Source organism: Mesoplodon bidens (genome assembly GCF_964165515.1).
Source record: "Mesoplodon bidens genome assembly, chromosome: 9".
Taxonomy (NCBI): domain Eukaryota; kingdom Metazoa; phylum Chordata; class Mammalia; order Artiodactyla; family Ziphiidae; genus Mesoplodon; species Mesoplodon bidens.
The window spans coordinates 31,361,839-31,386,626 of NC_138166.1; the positions used below are offsets into that span (position 1 = coordinate 31,361,839).

The 24,788-nt window shown below is 39.4% G+C and overlaps 1 protein-coding gene across 2 annotated transcripts in view; it reads right to left on the reverse strand.

Moving 5' to 3' along the window:
• KLHL7 (kelch like family member 7) overlaps nucleotides 1–24,788 on the reverse strand; it is a 58,634-nt gene that overhangs the window by 10,937 nt on the left and 22,909 nt on the right. For both annotated transcript variants that reach the window (XM_081244642.1, XM_081244643.1), the window contains 3 exons: nucleotides 23,903–24,078; nucleotides 21,424–21,598; nucleotides 13,018–13,160 (listed from right to left, as the gene is read on the reverse strand). In XM_081244642.1, the coding sequence (XP_081100768.1) occupies nucleotides 13,018–13,160; nucleotides 21,424–21,598; nucleotides 23,903–24,078 (494 nt within the window). The remainder of the gene's footprint in view (nucleotides 1–13,017; nucleotides 13,161–21,423; nucleotides 21,599–23,902; nucleotides 24,079–24,788) is intronic.

Consider the following 24,788-nt stretch of genomic DNA (forward strand, 5'->3'; position numbering starts at 1 on the left):
ATGATAAACATTCTGCCTTTTAGGTGACCAGAGAAACAGAGCCTTAATCCCTTTCTTCTTCTCAAATTAGGGTCTATGAAGCCCCCTGGGTTACTCAGTGGTATTTTTATTGGTAGGCACACAAAACTGCAGGATAAATGTAACATCTTCCTGAAGCTTCGGTTTTACTCAATGGATTTGAAAAACTGAGGAAGAATATTTTAAAAATGTGTTTTCTTGGGGAAACTGTGTACCACAGAATGAAAAAAAGTAAGTGATAAAATATCCTACGGGGAGCAATACCTCAAAAGTAAACAAAATTACTCTCTTACATATTATGCAAATCTACTCATAGCTCCTACCTGACCAGGTTCATTAGCAGAGAAATACAATTTCATTAATAAGGTACATTAACTTAGTGAATCTCAAGTCTTGCCACTCTTACACCCAATTAATTTGATATTATTAGAAATATGCAAAATTTCCCATAATTTCTAAAGACATCCTTAAGAACATTATCTTTCTAAACTCTTCCTTAATTTCAGGATGAGAAAGTTGGTCAGATATTCTTTGAAATGGTCTCCAAGACCTGATACTCTTCAAATTAAAAAGAACTGCCCCAGTAGAAGCTGGAACTAAAAAAAAACAATATACTACTTCTTTTAGCTAGATGAGCTTAAACACTTAGATACTAAGATTATGAGGTTCCAAAGAATGAAATAATTTCAAAGAGCTTGGTAACAGAATAATTCTAACTTTCCAATACTACTCAAGGGTCTGAGCAGGGAACGGATGATCATAAGTCATACAGGACTTGGTTATACTTCATATTTAAGAATTAAAATGCACTGCTCTCTCGGAACTCTAAGCCCAAGGGAAAACTGATTAGCTTGTGTGTCTGCAGTGTGTGTGTGTGTGTAACACGGGAATAGGCACATGTTTCTATCTACTTGCAATGTGGGCTCTCATTTCTCTAGAAGTCCTCAAGTTTTTAAATCTTTTCCAACTCTCCCAATACTGTCATTGGTCACCGTATATGTTAAACACTATGCTTGATAAATACTAGGTATATATAATATTCTGCCTAACAGTTCATCTTCTACACAGGTAAGTGAAATATCTTTCTTTTTACCTGGAATGCAAAATAGACTTCATTTCAGATAAAATGTAATGCTTTACAGTTGGGCTCATTAAATATACCTGTCAGGTGTTAAATGCACCTATGTTTGAGCATATCTGCCTTTGGTTGTACACAGGGGAGCTTATGGTCTTTTTTTTCTGTGCGTGTATGGGCCAACCTCCCTTGGAAATCTACTCAATTCCCTCAATCTACCCCCCATCCAAAATAAAGTACTGAGAATGTGATTTAACGTTTGCCCTTTAATAACTTGTTATACTACCTAGGAGATGTGTGCAGTTGAAGAAGCAAGCAGAGAGGGGAAAAAAACAGATGGGAAGTCAGGCTTGTCAGCTCAGTGGATATCTTTGCCAGGTTTTATTCTAGTCATGGGACCACTCCCAACCTGGGGCCTGTAGGTGGAGGAAGAATTACTTATGGCTCCCAGCACTCGCAGGCTACAAGGCAAAGCTAGAGGGGCATGGAGCTTTCATGTTAGCAACAGATGGGTGAATAGCACTAGAGTCACAGTGTATGTGTGTGGGCAGGAAATTGTTACCCTAAAAATATAATTTAATGCAGTTTTTATTGAGTACCTATTCCAGGCAAGGTTCTATGCTTAGCTGCTGAGAAGATATGAAAATGAGAAAACCGGAAAGCTTAGAAAAAACACAGGTAGAAGGATTTCTTAAGTTCTGACACATCAGCCATGTATGCATCCACACATATATATGCAGACATACCCATGTATAAAGTCCTGTCTTTCCTGGTCCCAGTCAGTCTTTCTTGCCTCTGCTGTGATATATCACATTCTAGACTTTTTTCAAGCTCAAGACTCCTTTTCTTTTTGCAAGCTTCCCTGATTTCCTTTTTCTGAATCCCCACCACACTGAAGTCTGCAGTTGATGACTGAGTATGCCATTACATCTTGTCTTGTGTGACTTTTCAGCTGTAGGACACTGCTACAGGAAGTGAAAGTGAAAGCCCTTCCCGAGTTGAAGGGCTGTAATATTTTTCTCCAAGTGCCTTAGGGTAAAAACATCAGCCTGCTATTTTCCTTGAGAGTAAGGATTGATTTTATATAATCTTTATTCTGAAAACACATGAATCCTCAAATAATAGAAACACTACATATGTAAATTTTAATAATAATCAAGACAACCAAAATGCAAAATGAAAGAAACTTTTTAAGACTTGAGGACTTTATTTTGCATCATTTTGAGAGAAAAATCAAGCAAAGCTAGGGGAGAGAGGAGGTATATGCCAGATGCCACAACATTCCTAGAAGCAGTGTCATGAAAAGTACATCAAAACACTGTGGCTTATAAAAAAGGACAAAATAATGCCATTTACAGCAACATGGATGGACCCAGAGATTGTCATACTGAGTGAAGTGAGACAGAGAAAGACAAATATATGATATCACAAATATATGATATCCACATATAATGTAGAATCTAAAAAAATGGTACAAATGAACTTACTTACAAAACAGAAACAGTCACTATTACAAATAAGTCAAAATATTATATATCCTTATGAGGAATACTCCACAGCCCTTCAAAAGGATGGTATTTTCATTGACATGAAAATACCACCACAATATAAATGCTGAGAGTAAAAAAAAGTTTTTGTAAAATAGCACGTATGGCATGATCCCACATATATAAAGTGAGAACACTGGGGACTTCCCTGGCAGTCCAGTGGTTAAGACTCCATGCTTCCACTGCCGAGGGCATGGGTTTGATCCCTGGTCAGGGAAGCTCTCTGCATGCCACGAGGTGTGGCCAAAACAGAAAAATAAATAAAAAATAAAATTAAAAAAATAAAAAATTCCAAATTAAAAAAAAATGAGAGGACTGGAATGATGTTCACCAACTACTGATGACTGTCTGTTATGCTGGGAGCACTTTGGCTTTCTCCTTTTTATCTTGCTATGTTTGAATTTTCTACAATGAGCATATATTATTTTTTTTAAACAGAAAAAGTAAATATAACAACTAGGCAAGTAGTACCAAAAGTATGGTACAAAGAAAACAACTTCTCACATCAGATGCTTATAATAGTACTAAATGTTTTAACAGAAATGTGGACTTAAAAGTAATTTAAGTTAAGGCTTTAAAAATTTAAACACTTAAATAGCTATTATACTATGCGGCTGAATTTCAACTACAGATGGATCAGAACCAGTCTTTGCTTTCCTTCCAAATAGCACACTGTTAGGGCACTCTAGTATTTTAGAAGTGAACACTTGATTGTGCTTAATTTCCTAGGCTGCACCCACTTTGAAATGCACTCATTTTCAATGGGATCACACAGATATTTCTGTAAACATATTAACCTCCCAAAGTCCAGAAAGTGATTTAATAATCAGCTATTGGAAGAAAATACTCTTGTAACTTAAGTTCTTCATAAAACATAGCATCACAGCTAGAAAAAAGGCTTCCACAAATTGGGGGGTGGGTGGGTGGGCAGGGCGTGACTGTGCTACTGTAAGCTGCTAGATAAACTCAGGAACAGTGAACATATAACCGGCAGTTCCCAGCTACTGATCAGTTAAAACTAGCAAGGAGTGGGAAGTGAGGCCAGACACCAGCTCAAAGGGAATTACTAATTAAGAATCACGACTGTTTATAAAGTCACAACATGTTCTCCCGCCTCCACTCTCAAACTAAAACCATACCACCAAGACACACAACTCAAATCTACTCAGAAATTTAAGTGAGATGAAACTCAGTTCAAAAGTAAAACCTGATATGAGTATTATGCTCAATATCAGCTCTTGTCCTTTCAGTAGAAAAATACATGAAATAGCAGGGGAGCATCTCTGCACTAGCACCTTGCCAGATATCTCAATGACAAGATTTGCCTTTAGATGAACTTTGACGTGTAATTTTTTATCTTGGCACAGGAAGGCATATTATACTTTAAATGATTATCTCAAATCTCAAAATGCAGTAACATCATACCCATTTAATAAAATGTTCTCACCAATGGGACAAACATCAACTCTGTCTCAGATGTGTGGAGTATAGGGGATAATGCACCCAGTCAGGAGGTTTGGAAGAGTTAGGCAGGGTAAAGAAAAAAACCAAAATGGAGATGGTAAGCCTTTTTACATTTTTTTTGTGTGTGTGTGGTACGTGGGCCTCTCACTGTTGTGGGCTTTCCCATTGCGGAGCACAGGCTCCGGACACACAGGCTCAGCAGCCATGGCTCACGGACCCAGCCGCTCCACGGCATGTGGGATCCTCCTGGACCGGGGCACGAACCCGTGTCCCCTGCATCGGCAGGCGGACTCTCAACCACTGCGCCACCAGGGAAGCCCCACTTTTTACATATAAATATGGGAAAATGAGAAAAACTTAAGGATGGCAGGGAGAAAGAGGCTCAGTGAATGAAGATTCAAGAGTCAAATGAACATAATTGATATTCACGCAAATCCTAAGATTTAAACCTTCTGTTAATAGACCAGAAAACTGAAGTTCAGAAAGGCTGACTTGCCTAAGCTCCGATACCTAGACTTGAAACGCTCTTTCTCCAAAACAGCTTCTTTCTTTTAGAAATAAAGGAAGGAAGGAAGGAAAGAAGGAAGGAAAGGAGGGAGGAAGGAAGACAAGGGACCAAAAAAAGGTCTCACGAAAGAAAAAAGACCAATGGCTGAGCCCTTCAGTTCTTCCACCTATATCTAAATTCTTTTTTTTTAAAGCAAAAAGTTAGACTCCATTCAGTTAAATAATACTTTGTATGCATTTTATGAAAACTTTTAATACTCATACTTATCAAACCAAAAAGATATATTCATACTTAGGACTCAATATATTCTTTTCTTTCTCTTTCTTCCTATCTAAACTCTACCAATATGTGTCCCTCAAGAAAACTTCCATGAAGCTTCCATGGACAAATTCAACCCAGGGGAATCTCTTCTTTTTAGACCACCAAGGCTGTCATTACCTATCCCATACTGGGACTTTTAATTGGCTACATTCAGTGGCAGCTTCACCAACCTCAGCCTCTGTGTTCTCTAATTGCTTCAAGCTTGTATACATCTCATACACTTTGAGTTTGACTCCTTCATAATCCTTGCTGCAGCCCAACCCCAAAATTTCAAATTCTAGATGAATTGTCATACTGGTAATATATGACAAAATATTTGTTCAAACTGCAGTTTATAACCAGCTAACTGTACAATATGCTATGGTACAATCTGCTGTTGTTTATAGCAACTGAGGTTAGCTTTCTCTTATACTGATCACCAATTTTCAAAGAATATCACAAGAAACCTATCTGAACATGATTTAATACTTCTAGGATAAAAGATCTTACTGTGCCTTTGGGTCATCATATGAACAATCACCAAAGGTAGCCAACAGTAATTTTTCAATGACATGGTATAGTAAATATTTATTTCATTTCCTGTTGGTTTCCCTCAGCCTCTTACCCTCTAGCCCTGCATTTATGTAGCCACTACCCTCCAGCTAATTCCAGGATGAGGAGAGTCCTTTAAATTAAAACACCACCACACAGATTTATCATCCCTAGTCTCCTTATCCCTTCCCACCTGTGGCCCTCAATCAAATACCTACAGCTTTGTTTCTGCTCTCTCTGTCTTTAAGGGGACTGATCTGTTAATTTATAATAATTATGGCTGGCTGTGGCTTACAGAGAGTCTGAAGTCATCCCTCTCTTGGTGAGTCGTATTTTTACTGGGGTTTTTTGCAGGCACAGTGACTAAACACAAAAGGAAACTGATCCCTGAAGGTGGGAACTTCAGGTACTGCACCTTTGTAGGGTACAAGGGCTGTGAGGTTGACTTTACAACAAAACTACAAAAGTGTGTTATGGAGATGCTTGAAAACAAAACAAAACAGAGGTCCTCAATACTCCTATTTTGGAAGACATTCTAGGAAGGCACTCTACTGAGAATATACCTCAGAATGTGTTCCAATCTCTTCTACTTGAATGTGAGGACCAAACTGCCTGCAAACAATCAGGTATGAGAAATACTTATTGTGCATAAGCGGTAAAGAACATTGATTTTTACCATCAGCGCCTGTTATACTGACCAGTAAGGAAGCTTAAGGGATACCCATGTTGACCCACACTTGCATTCCAGCAACGTCAGTCCCTGCGGGACACAGCTATAGGTCCAAACCACCTGGGATTACTGCTGTCCATTTTGGATATTTTTTTCTTACAGGTGCCCCTGATCATTTTAGCAGCACTCACTCTTTGACTCCAGCACCCTGTTCCTACAACACTCTTTTGCTGGTGACAAACACTACTGATGCACTCTTACAAAAGCTTCATTAATTTTTTAATGTAACACCATTTTCCTACAAGGTTTACACTTCTTTTACACACAGGTCTTTTAAAATCACATGCAACGTATAACTGCCAGTTTCCACCCTGATGACAGTGTCTCCTTAGTGAAGGCCTGTTTAAGAGGGAAGGTAGCTATGATACTGTGAGAAAAGGCACTGTGATACCTTTAGTAAACAATATTTCCAAGAGGAAAATGTGTTTTGTGTTGAAAGTAACTTCACTTATTTTGATTTCGGGCCCACCTATATTTAAATCCAGTCCTATAAAACCAACTGACAAAATTGCTTATGAAATATTATATGAAGTTATACTGGTTCATTCATCCTCACAAACTTGACTACCCAGACACTAAGCTCAGTGATGAGTCTACTTCAGAGTTCTAAGTAGCAAAAGGTACTAAGAGGAAATTCCCTGGTGGTCCAGTGGTTAGGACTCTGCTCTCATTGCCAAGGGCTGGGTTCAATCCCTGGTCAGGGAACTAAAATCCCACAAGCCCCAGCGGTGAGACGAAAAAAAAAAAAAGAAGAAAAGGTACTCAGGGTAAACCTTTTGAACCTGATGGTTCCATAAAATATGGCACCATATGGTTTTCTGCCTTTGCAATTTACAGGGTCTAGTCCTGACTCTGCTGGTCTTACTCCTTGTTTGGTTTTGGCAGGGAATATGCAGAATCCCTTTTTCTCTAGAGCATAGTCTCCTATTTTTTTTTTTTTTTTTTGGTTGCATTGGGTCTTTGTTGCTGGCCACAGGCTTTCTCTATTTGCAGCGAGCAGGGGCTACTCTTCACTGTGGTGGCTTCTCTTGTTGCAGAGCATGGGCTCTAGGTGCTCGGGCTTCAGTAGTTGCAGCACGTGGGCTTAGTAGTTGTGGTGCACGGGTTTAGCTGCTCCGTGACATGTGGGATCTTCCCAGACCGGGGATCGAACCTGTATTGGCAGGCAGATTCTTAACCACTGCACCGCCAGGGAAGTCCCATAGTCTCCTATTTCTCCACCATATGAAGTGGTGAGCCAAGACCCCTACAAAGTTTTAAGCCCTCAAAGCTGATCATTTCACTGACAAGAATAGTCCAAATAATCTGGTCAATTAAGTCAACTTTTATTTGGCATCGATATCATAGAATGTTCCCATACTACAAGTTGAGAACACCAATTCTAAGAGAACAGAGCACTGGATTCAGAAAAATAGCTTTTAGTAAATCAACAAGCACTTGAAAACTTTAAAAACAGGTACAGGCGGGGAAGGGGAGACTCAGCAGGCTTCGTGAAAGGGCCCTGACAAGCAGAGTATCATTTCAATTCAATACAGCAACCCAAGATTTCTTTATCTACTCCTTTATCTACTTATCTACTAGAAAAAATGTTAAGATTTTCTTTCTTATCCTTTTTCAGTCAGCAGTTAATACAAATATTTGCTGCCTCTCATGGGCAATATCCAAGGAATATCTAAAGATAATTGTTTATAGGAAAGTTGGCTTAATTCTAGATAATTCAATTAAGTAGTACTGCTTAAGTTGTCTCTCTGAAGATCAATAATCATTTTGGGTTGGTATAGGACACACATCAGTGGGTTCCATTTAATGACAGTTAAAACCATTTTAGCATCTCTGAAAATATTAAGTTCAAGAATTTTAAAACAATTCCTATACAGTACTTATTATTAAGCAGTCTACTGAAATAATGAAATAATGTTCACCTTGGGAGATTCAAGGTAAATAATAATAACTTATAATGAAATCAGCCTTCCCAATTGTTTTAATATTAGAAATAATAAAGACAACCAACTTATATTAAAATATTATAAATAATAGTAAATGGTGATATTTTCAAGATGAAGTTTTTAGCAGAAAGAAAGGAGAGGTTGGTACTTCTAATAGAAATATTTAATAAATATTGTAATGGGATTCTAATGGTGTCAGCATTAGGGAATAAAGTAATAACCGATGGAATGAGGATGTTTTTATTGGTAGTTATATCCTCAGTTATTTAAATTTTTCCACTGAAAGTCTAAAAACTTGTGACTGAGTATACAAAAGAGCACTAGGAACGTGCCATTTATAAGAGCAAAGTAAAACATCAAATGAGAATTCTGAAGTTACAGTCTCATTTCCAGGCTCGTGCAGAATATCCGTCTTTTTGTTTTTCATCTGTCCAATTAAAAAAAAAAAACTAAGGAAAGTGTTACAACTACAGACCAAAAACAAAGTGCTAGTAGTCATTCCATATTAGCCTTATTCTGAAAACAGTGCTGTCTCCCAAATGAAATCAGGATTCTCCTTGTCCCCACTGTACATCAAAGCAGACATCTACTTTAAGATAAAGTATTTTCTACCAAAATATACTTTATTGCTTCTTAACTGTCAACATCAACACCAAAGTTAGGCTTTGGGAAATAAGAGGGGTGTAACTATTATCAACACCTGAAAGCTGTGGTTCATAGATTTAAGCTCCTATGACTTCAGATTTTCCTTGGAAAAAAAAAAGTTCATTTATAAATTTCCTGCTGTTGACTCAAAAGGATCCTGAAAAATTAAAAAACAGTGAAATTAAATAGCCACTGAAATGTCAGTAGTCTTAAAACTTACCTGGTGTGAAACAGATGTGTAGGTGTATCAACCTGTTAAGCACACTGACATTGTGCTTATTGAACTATATTGCACAGGCCATGAAACCTCATGGTACCTGCCAGTCACTCAGCCTTCTACTAAGAAAGGAAGCTAGACGTCTTTAGTAAAAAATCAGCCTATATATTGGAGATGGAGGAATGGACCAGAGATAGATATATGACCTGAGAGCAGCCCACAGGGACAGTCCAAATATGATGGTATTTAACCAATCTAATCTGATACTCTTTCCTTGGAGGTCTTTTTGATATCTGGCAGCATATATACTCTATGAGTTATATGACTCACACTGGTGACTCTAACTATTGTAGCAGGGCCAGATGTGGTCTCCTTACTGGACCAGATTGACTAAAACTTGGTCTGTAGTTAACACTCTGGCTAATGTGTATTTCTGTTACTATTTACCCAGATCATTACATGGAATTTCAACTGGCAGGGAAAATAAAACAATTTCATAGTCTGACCTCAAGATCTCTAGACTAACTCTCTGCTATAATCTCAGCTGCAGGAGCCCTGGTCTATCTCACCTTGCCAAAGGTCTCCTATATTAATGCCTATAATACTGATCAGTCTTGGAAACAGAACTGAACAGAAAATGGAAAGGATCCCATATGTCTTGGTGAGACAAGTGCTTCACAGGACAGAAGTTATCCTAGAGTACAGAGTTGGTCACTTCAGAGTCCCTAGATGTCCACAGGTCTGCAGCAGGGGTTGGCAAACTATGGCCTGCAGGCTAAATCCAACCCAATGACTGTTTCTGTAAATAAAATTTGATTGGAGGGATTTCCCTGGTGGCGCAGTGGTTAAGAATCCACCTGCCAATGCAGGGGACACACGTTCAAGCCCTGGTTCAGGACGATCCCACATACCGCTAAGCAACTAAGCCCGTGCGCCACAACCGAGCCTGCGCTCTAGAGCCCACAAGCCACAACTACTGAGCCCACGTGCCCCAACTACTGAAGCCTGCGCGCCTAGATCCCGTGCTCTGCAACAAGAGAAGTCACTGCAATGAGTAGCCCGTGCACTGCAACAAAGAGTAGCCCCTGCTCGCCGCAACCAGAGAAAGCTCGCGCACAGCATCGAAGACCCAACATAGCCAAAAACAAATAAATAAACTAATTAAAAAAAAAAAAACCTCATCACACGGTTTAAAAAAAAAATCTGACTGGAATACAGCCATGCCCACTTGTTTATGTATTATCTATGGCTGCTTTCCTGCTACAGCATCAGAGTTAAGCAGTTATGGCAGAGAATGTGTAGCCTAAAAAGTTAAAAACATTCTTTGGTCTTGTATAGAAAAAGTTTGCCAAGCCCTGATCTACAGCATGTTGGCATAGCCCCTTGGAAAGGAAGGACAGCTTGCTGCCCCAACCATCTTCTAACATTTTACAGATGACACATATCCTGTGTTTGGTTGTCCTACATTTATACTTTTACTGGGTAAGCTTTCTAAGTGGGACAGGCTATAATCATATGGCTCAGCTGCTCAGGCTATCCTGTGATCCTAGGGCATTGGGATGCTGATTGAGATGCTGCATATAACTTCAGGCATGTCTCAATATGACCAGAGAGCACATGTGTGGGATTCTGGAGCAAGGCCAACCTACTTTAAGCAGGTACCATTTTTTCAGTAAATAGCTCCTGGCTGGCTGCTAGGGTCTGACAGACAGCAAATGTCTGACACCAAGGGACACCAGGTGACCATATCATTAACCCATTTTGAACAGTTTTACCTGACCTACCAAATCACAAATAGCATGCTTTCAACCCATGATCTAGTATTTATACATAAAACTGGGCATATGGAGGTCCCAAAGGCACAGAATACCCAAATGGGATAATCACAACCCTTACTCAGTAGGCCTTCTCCCTCACCCAGGGTTACGTCTTCATGGAGGTGGTCCCTACAGATCAGCTGACAAAATTGAGAGACCTGAGCTTGGTTCATTTGTGATAGTACTAGCCAAAAGTGGACTGCTTAAGCATTATACTCCCTTCAGGAATGGTACTGAAGGATAATACAGAAGAGACATATCCTGATATGGCAGATTTTCAAGCAGTTCCTTTTATTGTCCATTACACCTCTCAGTAGAGAAAGCCTCAGGTCAGTTTTTATCCATTCTCGGATGGTGACTAATGGTTTTCCCAGATGGATACAGACTTAAAACAAGCAAGCACGAAAGACTGCTGACAAGGAGATGTGAGGAAGGATAATGTAGAATGCACTCCAGAAAGGAAACAAATTTGGGTCCCACATGAATTCTTACCAGAGTGCCCACAACTGCAGCAAAGTCTCTTAATAATCATGTGGACAGGACTGCATCTATATCTTTCCTCCCCAATCCGATGCTTGCTCAATGGGCTTATGAGTGACTCCAGTGGCAGTGATAGATATGCATGCAGTAACTGCCTAAGTCAGTGGCTACAGAAGCTAATGGACTTTCCCTCCCTGGGCCAATGTGGCTATCCACTACTGGCTAGCACCCACTTTGTTGGCAATATTGACCGATTCTAAGAACTTGATTTGTTTTCACACCTTGAGGGAACCAGTTAGTTACCTAATACCAAGCTAACTACACTGGAACCCTTCCATTGTTGAAGGGACAAAGCTCTGTCCTCATTGGAATTGATACTTATTCTGGATGTGGATTGGCCTTTGCTGTCTTTTGCACTCTTGACAACACCATCATATGTGTTTTTATAAATGCCTTGTATATCACCACTACAGTATTACACAGAAGGCCTCCAAGGACCCACTTCTCAGAGACAGAAGTATCCTGATGTAAAAAGGATGTTCTGGACTCACCAGGTTATCTATCATCAACAAAAAATGGGCCTATGAGATGTTGAAAGAGACCATTAAGTGCTGAGATTCAACATCAGTTATGGGTACCACCTTGCAAGGTCGGGGTGCTATATTTTAGGATTATGGTATCTGCTCTGCTTGGGCAATACATGTAGTAACAGCAAAATATGGTATTATCTCCCCCACAGCCAAAAAACACAGTGCTAAGAAACAAGGCATAGAAACAGGAGCGCATTTTCTCATGATCTGTTTTTAAAAATTGTGTTCCTAGACCTATGACTCAGGCTCTGCTGTCCAACTGGCATAACACATAATGGAAAACACATTAAAATTGGTAATAATTTCTAGATGGTTGAGGCTTCCCTGGTGACGCAGTGGTTAAGAATCTGCCTACTAATGCAAGGGACACGGGTTTGAGCCCTGGTCTGGTAAGATCCCACATGACGCGGAGCAACTAAGCCCATGCGCCACAACTACTGAGCCTGAGCTCTAGAGCCCGAGCTACAACTACTGAACCCACGCGCCACAACTACTGAGCCTGCGTGCCTCGAGCCCATGCTCCACAACAAGAGAAGCCACCGCAATAAGAAGCCTGCGCACCGCAACGAAGAGTAGCCCCCACTCGCTGCAACTAGATAAAGCCCGTGTGCAGCAACGAAGACCCAACGCAGCCAAAAATAAATAAAATTATATTTTTTAGATGATTGGATTAAAGGTAATTTTATCTTTTTTTCTTCATGATGGTCTAGATTTTCCACATTTTCTAGAATGACTGTGTATTATTTTATATTCAAACATAATTACTAAGGGGGAAAAAAAAACCCCACATAGCTCTAGAAGCAGATTTTCAATGAAAATCGCACATAAGGAAAGCAAGGAGCTGTAATGAATGCAAGGAGCTCCTAACAAAAGACAGAACTGTTTCCCGTTTTCTTTGATAATGGTTACTATGTAGCACTCCAGATCAATCATGGAAACATCTGAAATCAGACTGAGCCTCAGTTTCCTTATTTGTAAAATGAAGGTGATAACTATGTATCTTGTAAGGTCTCTGAAAGAACACCATAAACTATAACGTCTCCTATATGAGTTATTACTACCGGTGGTAGGTGCGTGTCTATGTGCTCAGTGCTTTTAAAAACAAAAACAAGAATAAAAATTAGTTACCTTTGGGTTAAAATATCTACAAGACTGTGGTTGGGAGCCTCCAAATAGCGCTATGCGGTAGTCATGTTTCTTTCTTCTGGGCCTTGTGCCTTCTACCAGTTCTTCTCGATCCTCTGGAGACAGGAGATGATACCTCATTCCACCTGTAGAAAAATACATGGCAACTCTTCAAGAACTTCAGGCACTTTAATACTTTGAAAAGGAAATACCCTAACAAAATAGTGTTTTTATTTCTGGAACTTTTTTTTTTTTAATCATCCCTCTATAGCATTTAAGGAAGGAATGAGGGAGAAGAAGCAGGAGAAATGAATAATAATCTGAGTCCTAATCAATTTATTATTCTCAGCAATCACCATTAATGCTAAGATTATCCCACCCACTTACTAAATACCAGGGAATTATCTAGCTTTTCAAGCAACAGCTGCCATAATACTAATTACTGAAATTCAGATCTCCCAACCCAGCTGTTCTCAATCTTCACTGTACATTAGAATCACTTAGAAAATCTCAGAAACTATCTATACCTGGGCCCTACCACAGACCAGTTAAATCAAAATCTCTGGTGGTAGGGCTGAGGCACTGGTATCGCCACTTAAATGTGGTTAAAAGATCAGCCGCCTCAGCACCTGGGAGCTTGTTAGAAATACTGAATCCCAGACCTACGGAATCAGAATCCGCATATTTAACAAAATCCTAAGGTAAATCAGATGCACATAAAACTGTGAGAAGTACTTACTGCTTAGACAATTCTAAAATGCAGTGAGGATTCAGAACGACTGTGATCTAACATGACCCTTTTCCTTTAAGCAATTCCTTAATTTTGTCAAGTCAGGGGACACTCGACAGCTAAAAACTTTTAAGATGTCATTTCAAATCAGTGTGGGAAAGGTAGATTGTTCAATAAGTGATGTTAGACAATGATATGGAGAAAATATTTGTACCGCTACCTCATATTTTACTCTAAGGCAAATTCCAAATCAATAGAATATTTTAAAATGTAAGAAACCTCACAAATCAACTATAGGAAAAATCGGATAGTTTAAAAAAAAAAAAAAGACCCAGAACGAGGAAGCGTAAGAAAAGACAAACACAGAAACTATGAAAAAAATATGCAGAACCACATAAAATTTTAAGTTAAACTAGTTCATGGCAAAAAGAAAAAACAAAATCAAAAGACAATGACAAACTAGGAAAGTATTCATAAATCATATAAAAGACCTTAAGATATCCTTAATAATATTAAGACGATCAACTAACAGAAAATTAGATTAATAATCTGAACAAAGTTCACAGAAGAAGAACTAATTACAAATAACTCTCAAACATATGAAGAGATGCCCAACTGCTCTAGTTAGAGAAATACAAATTAAAATCATACTTTCTCACTCAACAGATTTTACAAGATCAAACTATCTGGAACACAGGGTATGATAAAGGAAGCAGCACGCTCCTACACTGCTGGTGGGGATGTGGATGGGTACAAATTATCTGGAAGGCAATACAGGATGACCTGTGAAAATTACAAATGCACACACCCTTTAGCCAGTAATTCCCCTTTTAGGATTTTAGCAACCTAAAGTTCACTGTCAGGCAAGTGGTTAAAAATTACGGTATATCCACATAATGGAATACTGTATGTGGCTGTTGAGAAACACGAGGAAGGGTAACATGTACACATGGGACGATTTCCAAGAAATAATGTGGAATGAAAAAAAGCAAGATGGGAAACTTCCTGGTGGTCCAGTGGTTAGGACTCAGGGTTTCCACTGCCAAGGGCCCAGGTTCCATCCCTGGTTGGGGAACTAAGATCCTACAAGCCATGAGGCGCAGCCAAAAGAAAAAAAAGAAATAAAAAAAGCAAGACATAAAAGAGTACACAGAGTGTGATACCATTTGTTTTAAAAATTTATATCTTTATTCATATATAGTTTTATACATAATTTATACATGTCAGTAAATTACTGTATATGCACAAACTCAAGACTACCTTTGGAAGGATATACAAGATAATAATGGTTACCTCCAGTGAGACTTACTTTTCACCATATACCCTTTTATACCTTTTTGAATTGTAGATGATGTGCAGTATTACTGATCCAAAAATAAGATAATGTAAGCAATTCTCAATACATGCAGAAAACACTTCTGTTCATGAGGCTGTGTTGGGCCTTTATAAGAGATAGAGAAGACACGTTTGGAAAACAGGTTGTGAATGAATGAAAATCAGTATCAATATTTCTAGCATCTCCTTCTATTTCAGAGTATGAGTAGAAGCACTGTGCATTAGAACAGCTGGAACACTCAGCAGCCTGCTCTAGGTCAGGGGTCAAAAAACTTTCTCTGTAAAGGGCCAGACAGCAAATATTTTAGGCTCTGCAGGACACATATGGTTTCTATCATATATTCTTCATTTGTTTGCTTTTTACAATCCTTTACAATTACAAAAACCACTTTTCCACATTCCCTCCTCTCTCACTCTAGGTCTAAGACTGTAGTTCTTAAGGTATATAGTTCCCTGACTAGCAGCATCACTTGGAAACGTGTTAGAAATCCAAATGATTGAACACTACACCTGAACAGATCTTATGGGGTTTGAGAGCTGCTGCTCTAGTGAGGGCTCCACACAGGTCAGAGGTGTACTGTGGAATCTATGAACACAATACTCCCAACAAGAGAAGACAGGCAGCAGGGAAGGAGAGAAACAGGACGGAACTGTTCCAGGCAACAGGCCACTGGTTAAAAGTGGCTGACTGTGGCTAACCAGGTCAACCCTGGAGGAAGCACAAACTGTGGCTCCTTCACTGATGGGCTGTTTCTCTCCCAGGACAGGGTTGGGGACAAACTCTCTGGCACCTTTTCCTGAGAAACGCCTTGCTCCTTAGGCTTATTCCTTTGGGAGTTATTCCTTTGAGAGTCAGGTACTGTCATTTGCAAATTTTGAATAAGAGCTTAGTCTGACCCTTTGTTATTTTTTTAAAATATAAATTTATTTATTTATTTATTTTTAGCTGTGTTGGGTCTTTGTAGCTGCGTGTGGGCTTTCTCTAGTTGTGGCGAGCGGGGGCTACTCTTCGTTGTGGTGCGCGGGCTTCTCATTGCTGCAGAGCACAGGCTCTAGGCGCGCAGGCTTCAGTAGTTGTGGCACGTGGGCTCAGTAGTTGTGGCACGCAGGCTCTAGAGTGCAAGCTCAGTAGTTGCGGTGCACAGGCTTAGTTGCTCCGCAGCATGTGGGATCTTCCCAGACCAGGGCTCAAACCCATGTCCCTTGCATTGGCAGGCGGATTCTTAACCACTGCACCACCAGGGAAGCCCCTTTGTTAGGGTTTTGACTGTGTTCTTCATTTTGTTTTTATGACTTGTTTTCTTTTAGTTGTAAATTCTTTCAGTTTAGTTTTATTCTATATTCCTATCATCTTTTGTTTTTCTTCTTCTCTCAAAAGGCAGACCCTAAATCAGACGGTAGGAAGGTAACTGATGATCTGAGGAAGGGAGGCTTTCTTTCCTCCACTGAGCTCTACCCAAGCTCCAAAGCCTGAAAGAGTCTCAGCTGCTTGTGCCTAGTCAAGGAATTTTAGAACTCATAGTTCTTTATTAGAAAAAGACAAAACAAAAAAGGAAAAGAAAAAGAAAAAAATGTAACAAAAAACATAGATTCCTGCTCAAGACCCTAATCCCCACACGTTTGGATTTCTTGAATAATCCTGGTATCCTGTTTCTAAATCAATTCAGAATCCACATAAGAACTAAATACTTCACTGAGACTGGCTAATTTATCTTCAACAGCTTACACCATGTATGAAGAAACAGGTGCAGTTCTCTACCCAATGAAACTAGAAATATAACAGAGTTTGCAAATAGAGGCATAACAAAAAATCTGATATTGTGAAATCCAAAAGATGAAAGTCCTAATCTAAAGGCATCTTCTTGGTCCTGATTTTCTTTCACGTCCCTGTACTTCAAGAAACTAGTGGCAACCTATGCTGTGCTTCTTAAAACTCCCTACATCTTGGTTATCAAGATACCAGCCTGGGAAGGGTAAGCTGGGACGAAGTGAGAGAGTGGTATGGACATATATACACTACCAATTGTAAAACAGATGGCTAGTGGGAAGCAGCCGCATAGCACAGGGAGATCAGCTCGGTGCTTTGTGACCACCTACAAGGGTGGGATAGGGAGGGTGGGAGGGAGATGCAAGAGGGAGGGGATATGGGGATATATGTATAGCTGATTCACTTTGTTATAAAGCAGAAACTAACACACCATTGTAAAGCAATTATACTCCAATAAAGATGTTAAAAAAAAAAAAAAGATACCAGCCTGTGGTTCAAGTAGCTTGGTGAACTCTCCTTTCCCGGTTCTTTGTCTACCACCCCTTAAATGTAGATATTCACAAGGATGTATCCTTGATTCATACCCTCTTCTTTTTTCCCTTGACACCATAACTGTAACCAAAAGGTATTATACCATGCACTGTCTTATGCTTTTGCCACTCATGAAAAATTTTTATATTATTAGATATTCATCTAAAATATTTTTAGTAAATATAGAGCATTCCATTGTATGGATATGTTGTAATACTTTTCCAAACTAGGGGACAGTATTGGGTCAACTTACCTAAAACCACAACAATATTAAGTAGTAGCTATGTGATAAGTTTGATAGAAATTTTACTTTACTTCCAATTTAATAATTGGAAGTAATAATTATTAATTCAAGTAAAGTAATTTTTTTTTTTTTTTTTTTTGCGGTAGGCGGGCCTCTCACTGTTGTGGCCTCTCCCCTTGCAGAGCACAGGCTCCGGATGCGCAGGCTCAGCAGCCATGGCTCACGGGCCTAGCCGCTCTGCGGCATGTGGGATCTTCCCAGACCGGGGCACGAACCCGTGTCCCCTGCATCGGCAGGCGGACTCTCAACCACTGCGCCACCAGGGAAGCCCAGTAATTTTTAATTAAAGTAATTAATTAAAGTAATTAATCAGGGCACTCAAACTTATTGCCACTCTTGAGAAGGGTATCTTAGGCAGGAATGAAAGTTCTCATTTCTCTTTTATTTCCTTCCTTAATTTTGTGTCTGAAACCAGCTATACCTTAAATGAAATGTGCAAATGAATGCCAAAAACAACTTAAGGTTTCAAAGTAGGTTTCTAAATACCTTCTAGGAGAGGCTTTCTTGCTCATTACATATTAATTGAAACCTATACTGCTATCCCATGTGTGGATACTGTCCATGTGGTTTTGGTTTAAGATGAATGGGAACTCAAGAAGAGCCTGGTAGAGTTAGCAGGAGCATACTTATCTCAGCATATCACAGTCATACACTACACATTTCAGGCCCGTTTAAAGAACAAGCTGAACTTCCACTTACAGCAGTATGACAGTTGAGACTTTCAGAAATAACTTTCTGCTACAAAATTACTATAATGCTGGAAAGAATAAAACAAATGTTCTTTTAAGTGCATAGCTAAGAGCAGAGGGCCAAAAATGGAGAGTGAACTAAACACCAGAAGAGTGAGCATTAAGAGACCCTGGAGCTACTCTGAGAGCTTTCGATAATACTTGAAACCTAGAAATTGATATTATTGGCTGCATGAGGGAAATAAGATTAGGTCTTGGATTTGCACAAGTGTTAGAACTGAGAGCTCTATCTAAAGCTGGATCACTTGTATTGGTTATACTTTTAATGAAGATAAGCTAAGAAAACTGTCTAATAGCACAAAGGAAAACTAGTAATCTGCCTATTGCAATTTCACCTCCAGGCAGAGGTAAAGTCTCTCTCTTTTGAGAATTTATAATGACAGCTGATACAGGTTTGAGGTTTGAATTTACCTGTCTACAAGTCTAGAAACCCATAAGCCAAGAAAAATTCAAAGTAGTCCTGGATTGTTGTGGCCCAGGGCACTTGGCAAAAGCAAACACTATTCTCCTCTTAAGAAAAACAGGGAAAACCTGGAGGAATACAAACCACACCTCCCAATATCTCTGGAGATTAAGATCGATCAAATATAAGCTCATGGGACTTCCCTGGTGGTATAGTGGCTAAGACTTTGCACTCCCAATGCAGGGGGCCCAGGTTCGATCCCTGGTCAGGGATCTAGATCCCACATGCTGCAACTAAAGATCCTGCACGGCGCAAGGAAGACCCGAAGCAGCCAAATAAATAAATATTAAAATATATATATATCGGGAATTCCCTGGTGGCACAGCAGTTAAGAATCTGCCTGCCAATGCAGGGGACACAGGTTCGAGGCCTGGTCCGGGAAGATCCCACATGCCACGGAGCAACTAAGCCCGTGTGCCACAACTACTGAGCCTGTGCTCTAGAGCCCACGAGCCACAACTACTGAAGCCTGTGCACCTAGAGCCCGTGCTCCGCAACAAGAGAAGCCACTGCAATGAGAAGCCCGCGCACAGCAACAGAGAGTAGCCCCTGCTCGCCGCAAGCCGCAACTAGAGAAAGCGCGCGCGCAGCAACGAAAGCCCAACGCAGCCAAAAATAAATTTAAAATAATAATAATAATAAAATTAAAAAATATATATATATATAAAAGCTCATAGGGCTTCCCTGGTGGCGCAGTGGTTGAGAGTCCGCCTGCCGATGCAGGGGACACGGGTTCGTGCCCCTATCCCGGAAGATCCCACGTGCCGCGCAGCGGCTGGGCCCGCGAGCCATGCCGCGGAGCCTGTGTGTCCGGAGCCTGTGCTCCGCAACGGGAGAGGCCACAGCAATGAGAGGCCCGCGTACAGCAAAAAAAAAAAAAAAAAAAAAAAAAAAGCTCACAATCCAAAATTATAAAACACAAAGAATTAAGCCACCAGGAATAAGTCAATGAAAAAACAGCAGCATTTGGTCTTCAAAGACTTCAGATATTGCTATTATCAAACACAGAATATAAAATTACTGTATTTAATGGGACTTCCCTGGTGGTCCAGTGGTCAAGACTCAAATTCCACTGCAGGGGGCACAGGTTCGATCCCTTGTCAGGGAACTACAATCCTGCATGCCACACGGTGCAGCAAAAAAAAAAAAAGTGCTGAAGGAAAAATTAAGCCTATCTCCAAGAAGATAGAACAAAGAGGCAAAGGTGGATAACAAGAGAGATTTAAGATTAGAGACTCAATGCCTAAAGAATCACAATATCAATAATAAAGAACTGAGAAATCTGTGGCTGAAAAGATAGAAAATGCCCAATATGATAACTTAAAAAAAAAAGAAAAAAAAAGAAAAGATGCACACCAAGGTACATTACTGTGAACTTTCAAAACACCAGGGATAAAAAAAAAAAAGATTTTAAATGCTTACAAGGAAGAATAAATAAACTGGCATCAGATTTCTCAAAAGCAACAATGAAAGCTAGCAAATAATGGAGAATGCCTATGATTTTCAACATAATTCTATACCCAGTTGAACTATCCTTCAACATTTTATGATAAAGATATGAGATTTGTCAAATCTCCAAATATTTATTGATCATATATCCTTTCTCAGGAACCTTTTTTTTTTTTTTTTTGCTGTACGCGGGCCTCTCACTGCTGTGGCCTCTCCCGTTGCGGAGCACAGGCTCCGGACACACAGGCTCCGCGGCCATGGCTCGCGGGCCCAGCCGCTCCGCGGCATGTGGGATCTTCCAGGATAGGGGCACGAACCCGTGTCCCCTGCATCGGCAGGCGGACTCTCAACCACTGCGCCACCAGGGAAGCCCTCTCAGGAACCTTTTAAGGATATGTTCAATCAAACAGAATTAAGAAAGGTGAAGACCTGAGATTGAGGAAGATAGTGAATCTAACTTAGGAGTGAAAGAACATCCCAGTATGGCAGAGAAGGGAAGTCCCAGGACAAGAACTGTGCCTTAAGCCTAAAAAGCAAACACTCCATACTGGAATAGGCAGAAGGAAGGCTCTAGAAATGTGTTTCCAAAATATAAAAGCAATAGATTGTTTAATTGTACAGACAATTTTATTAAGAGGCATTTTACAGAGGGCTTGGAACTTAGCCTGCAAGTCAAGAAAAATTAAGTAAATGAAAAAAAAAATGTGGCAAAAAAGGTGCTCCACGCGCAACAAACAAACCTTTTTCTTTAAGAAAGAAAATGTGATCACAGTACACTACTTGGTTAAATTATTTGAAAAAGGAAACACAAAAAACAAAGTGAATGAAAGTTATTGTACACAAAAGGAGACAAAGCATAAGTAATTTTTAAACTTCTATCACACATGTTCCTGTAAAATAAGGGCTGAGGCTAAGTTCCCTCCGGACAGACAGCTGAGAACCCCAATAGATTAATTATCCAGAAGGGCAAAGTCTTGAGTGTTTCTCCCTGGCTACCGAGTCTGATCCATTCTGAAGGGTTTTAAGCCCATGAGAAACTGGCTACACGATAAGTTATAAATGGATATTAAGGCAACTTACTTATCACCATCTTAAGGCATTCAGGATTGTCTTGAATAAGTGGTTCAGCTTGTACTGTTTTACTTAAGAAATTCTTTGATATAAGAGGAAACCTGACTTTAGCAAGGATGTCAACCATAAATGGCTGGCGGTTAGGTTCATCATATTTCAACCACCTGACTGCAGCATCATAAACCTAAGGGGAGAAAAACAGCATAGTAAAGTTCTTAGAAGGCAGCAGCACTTCCAATTACCTATGTTTACTCTCACGTTGAAGGGGGAGAGTCTCATGAAGACACAACTTCTTATTCCCAATATTTTATTCAGATATTTGCTTTCATCCCCAAACACCATCTGTACTTCAGAACAGTTTACACAATGCTCTAGTGATTCTTCTAGGTAATATGTTTTAGAACTAATTACTACTACATAATGTAATGACAGGTAGGATGCTGAATCTATAATTGTTTTTAAACAAAATATAGCCTCCTTTTTGGAAGGAGATATGATGTACATTTCCATTGAAAAAAATCTATTGGTCAAAGAGAGTTTCAATATGTGTTCATATGGTACCAGGAAAACAGGTTAATTTCCTCAGAGGCCTTCTACCCCAAGAGATATGAAGGTCATCTATGATTTTATTCCTGAATTATGAATTGACAGACTTACTTTCTGGAAACTTTATGATATAAAAATTCTATATATAAAAAATAAATTACAGGATATTTACATAAGAATTGCTTTCCAAAATAATATGGTAGCATTCATTTAACTGTACCAAACAAGCCCAAGTTTAGTAACATAATTGGATTTGTAAATCACTAGTTTAAATACACTGAAAACAAACCCATTATTTCATATACATACACATCTACCACACACATTTGAGTTAGTTACATTAGTTATTTTGGGTTGGTGTTAATAAGCCCTAAGTCTGAGACAGTTAATTTTTTATGGGAATTGGTCTGTTTTTTTAAATAAACTATTTATTGGAACACTTTTTGATTTACAGAAAAGTTGCAAAGATAGTGCAGAGTTCCCATACACCCTGCACTCAGTTGTTAAAATAGTATATTAGTATGAAACTCTTATTATAACTAATGAACCAATACTAATACATTATTATTAACTAAGGGCCATACTTAAAAAATAATCCTTACTTTTTGTCTAATGTTCTTTTTCTGTTCCACAATCCCATAAAAGATACCACATTACATTTAGTGGTTATGTCACCTTAGGCTCTTCTAGACTATGACCGTTTCTCAGACCCTCCTTGTTTTTGAGGACTTTTTGACAGCTTTGAGTTCTGATCAGGTATTTTATAGACTGTCCCTCAATCTGGGTTTGTCTGATGTTTTTCTCATGATTAGGCTGGGGTTATAGTTTTTTTGGGAGGAAGACACAGAGGTAACATGCCATCCTCGTTACACAAGAGTACATGATATCACTGATGATATTAACCTGTAGGTAGTGTTCATCAAGTTTGTCAGGTTTCTTCAGTCTAAAATTACTTATTCTTCCCTTTCTATACTATATATAAGTCAGTCAATTTTGCTCATATAACTGTTTTTTCTTTATGCCTACTCGGGTTCTCCGGGTCCAACCTGTCAACTTGCAAACTAATACTCTGGGCCACGAAGATTGGGAGAAAGAATACGGCTCAGTGCAAACCTTTTATCTCTAGAACAAAAGTAACTCACAGCATGCGATCTTACTGTACCTCTATTAGTTTCCTATTGCTGCTATAACACATTATTACAAACTTATTGACTTAAAATACAGAGAAGGATGGGGAACTGAAAACAGGGTTTAAGTGAATGTCTGCATATCAAAGTGTTACCCCATCCAGTTCCCAACACCTGTACCCAGCTTACACCTCTGACTGTTTATCTGACAGTTCTGGAGGTCAGAGTCCAAAATGGGTCACATACTGGGCAAAAATCAAGGTGTCAGCAGGGCTGCCTGAAGGCCTAGAGGAGAAACCATTTCCTTGCTTTTTCTAACATCTAGCAGCCATCTGCATTCCTTGGCTTGCGGCCCTTCCGCCATCTTCAAAGCCAGCAATGGCCAACCAAGTCTAATTCATATCACGTCACTCTGACACTGACTCTTCTGTCCCTCTTCCGTATTTAAGCACCTTGTGATTACATTGGACCCACCCAATAATCTCCTCCTCTCATGATCCTTAACCACATCTGCTGAGTCTCAACTGCTATGTAAGGTAACACATTCACAGATTCCAAGGATTAGGATGTGGACAACTTTGGGGGAGGCATTGTTTTACCTACCCAACAGCATCTCTACAAGTGCCCTGTCTCTCAAAGAGCCAGCCTCTACGAGCACCCAAAAGTTATTTTTTCCTATGAAACAGAATTTGGAATTAGTGTAAAGAACACACTCTCTCCTAATATGATTCTTTTGTCATGTATCCAAAAATGAAGCATAAGAAATCCATAGGGACATTTTTACTAAGAAAAATGTGAGAAGCCAATTTAGTCACCTGATCCTCTGCCCTCACAGTCAGAGTGTCCTGGTTGAGGAGATGTGTAACTCGCTTGACATCAAGTTGTAGAAATTCATCAGTTTTATAAACTTCAGTAAAATGCTGATGAATAAAGTCATCTGCAGTTGCTTTCAATTCAGGACAGTCCAGACACTCTGCTAGCACACTTATACCTGAACACAGAAAGAAAACAAATGAATAAAAAATGAATGCGTTAAAAAACAAACACATATACACTAAAGATTAAGTATGACTCCAGGAAAATGAGGCAATAAATTTCATAAATCTGGATCCTTTTCTTTTCCACTGATTTGTCTATTGTTATGCCAATACACTCTCTTATGGGTGGCTGAATTTGGTACTTTGTAGGACAGGCCCCCTTCAGCATTTTTTCAAACTTTTCTTGGCTACAGGTATAACATTTTCTCTTTCAAATAAATTTAAAATAAGCTTATAACATTCTACTTTTAAAAAATCCTGATATGACTTCAATTAGGATTGCTGAATTTTTGGATTACATTAGGGACAGTTGCCTGTTCTGCAACATGGAGGAGTTCCACTTAGGAACATGACATAGATCTCCACTTACATTTTTTAATGATCTTCAATGTAATTAACAGTTTTCTTCATAGAAACCCCATATCTTTTCCATTCAGCTACTTTATTTTCTCTTTAGGAGGGAAGATCCCCCCTAATTGATTATTAATGCTCTGTATCAGGAGTCTGCAAAATACTGTCCATGAGCCAAATCCAGCCCACATCTAGCTGTAGAGTCAGCAGCTAAGAACGTTTTTCATATTTTTGAAGGATTGTGAAAAAAGGGGGAGTGGGGGAGAAAAGGGGGGAGGGGAAGGAGAGGAGAAGCAGAAGAGGGAGAAGTAGG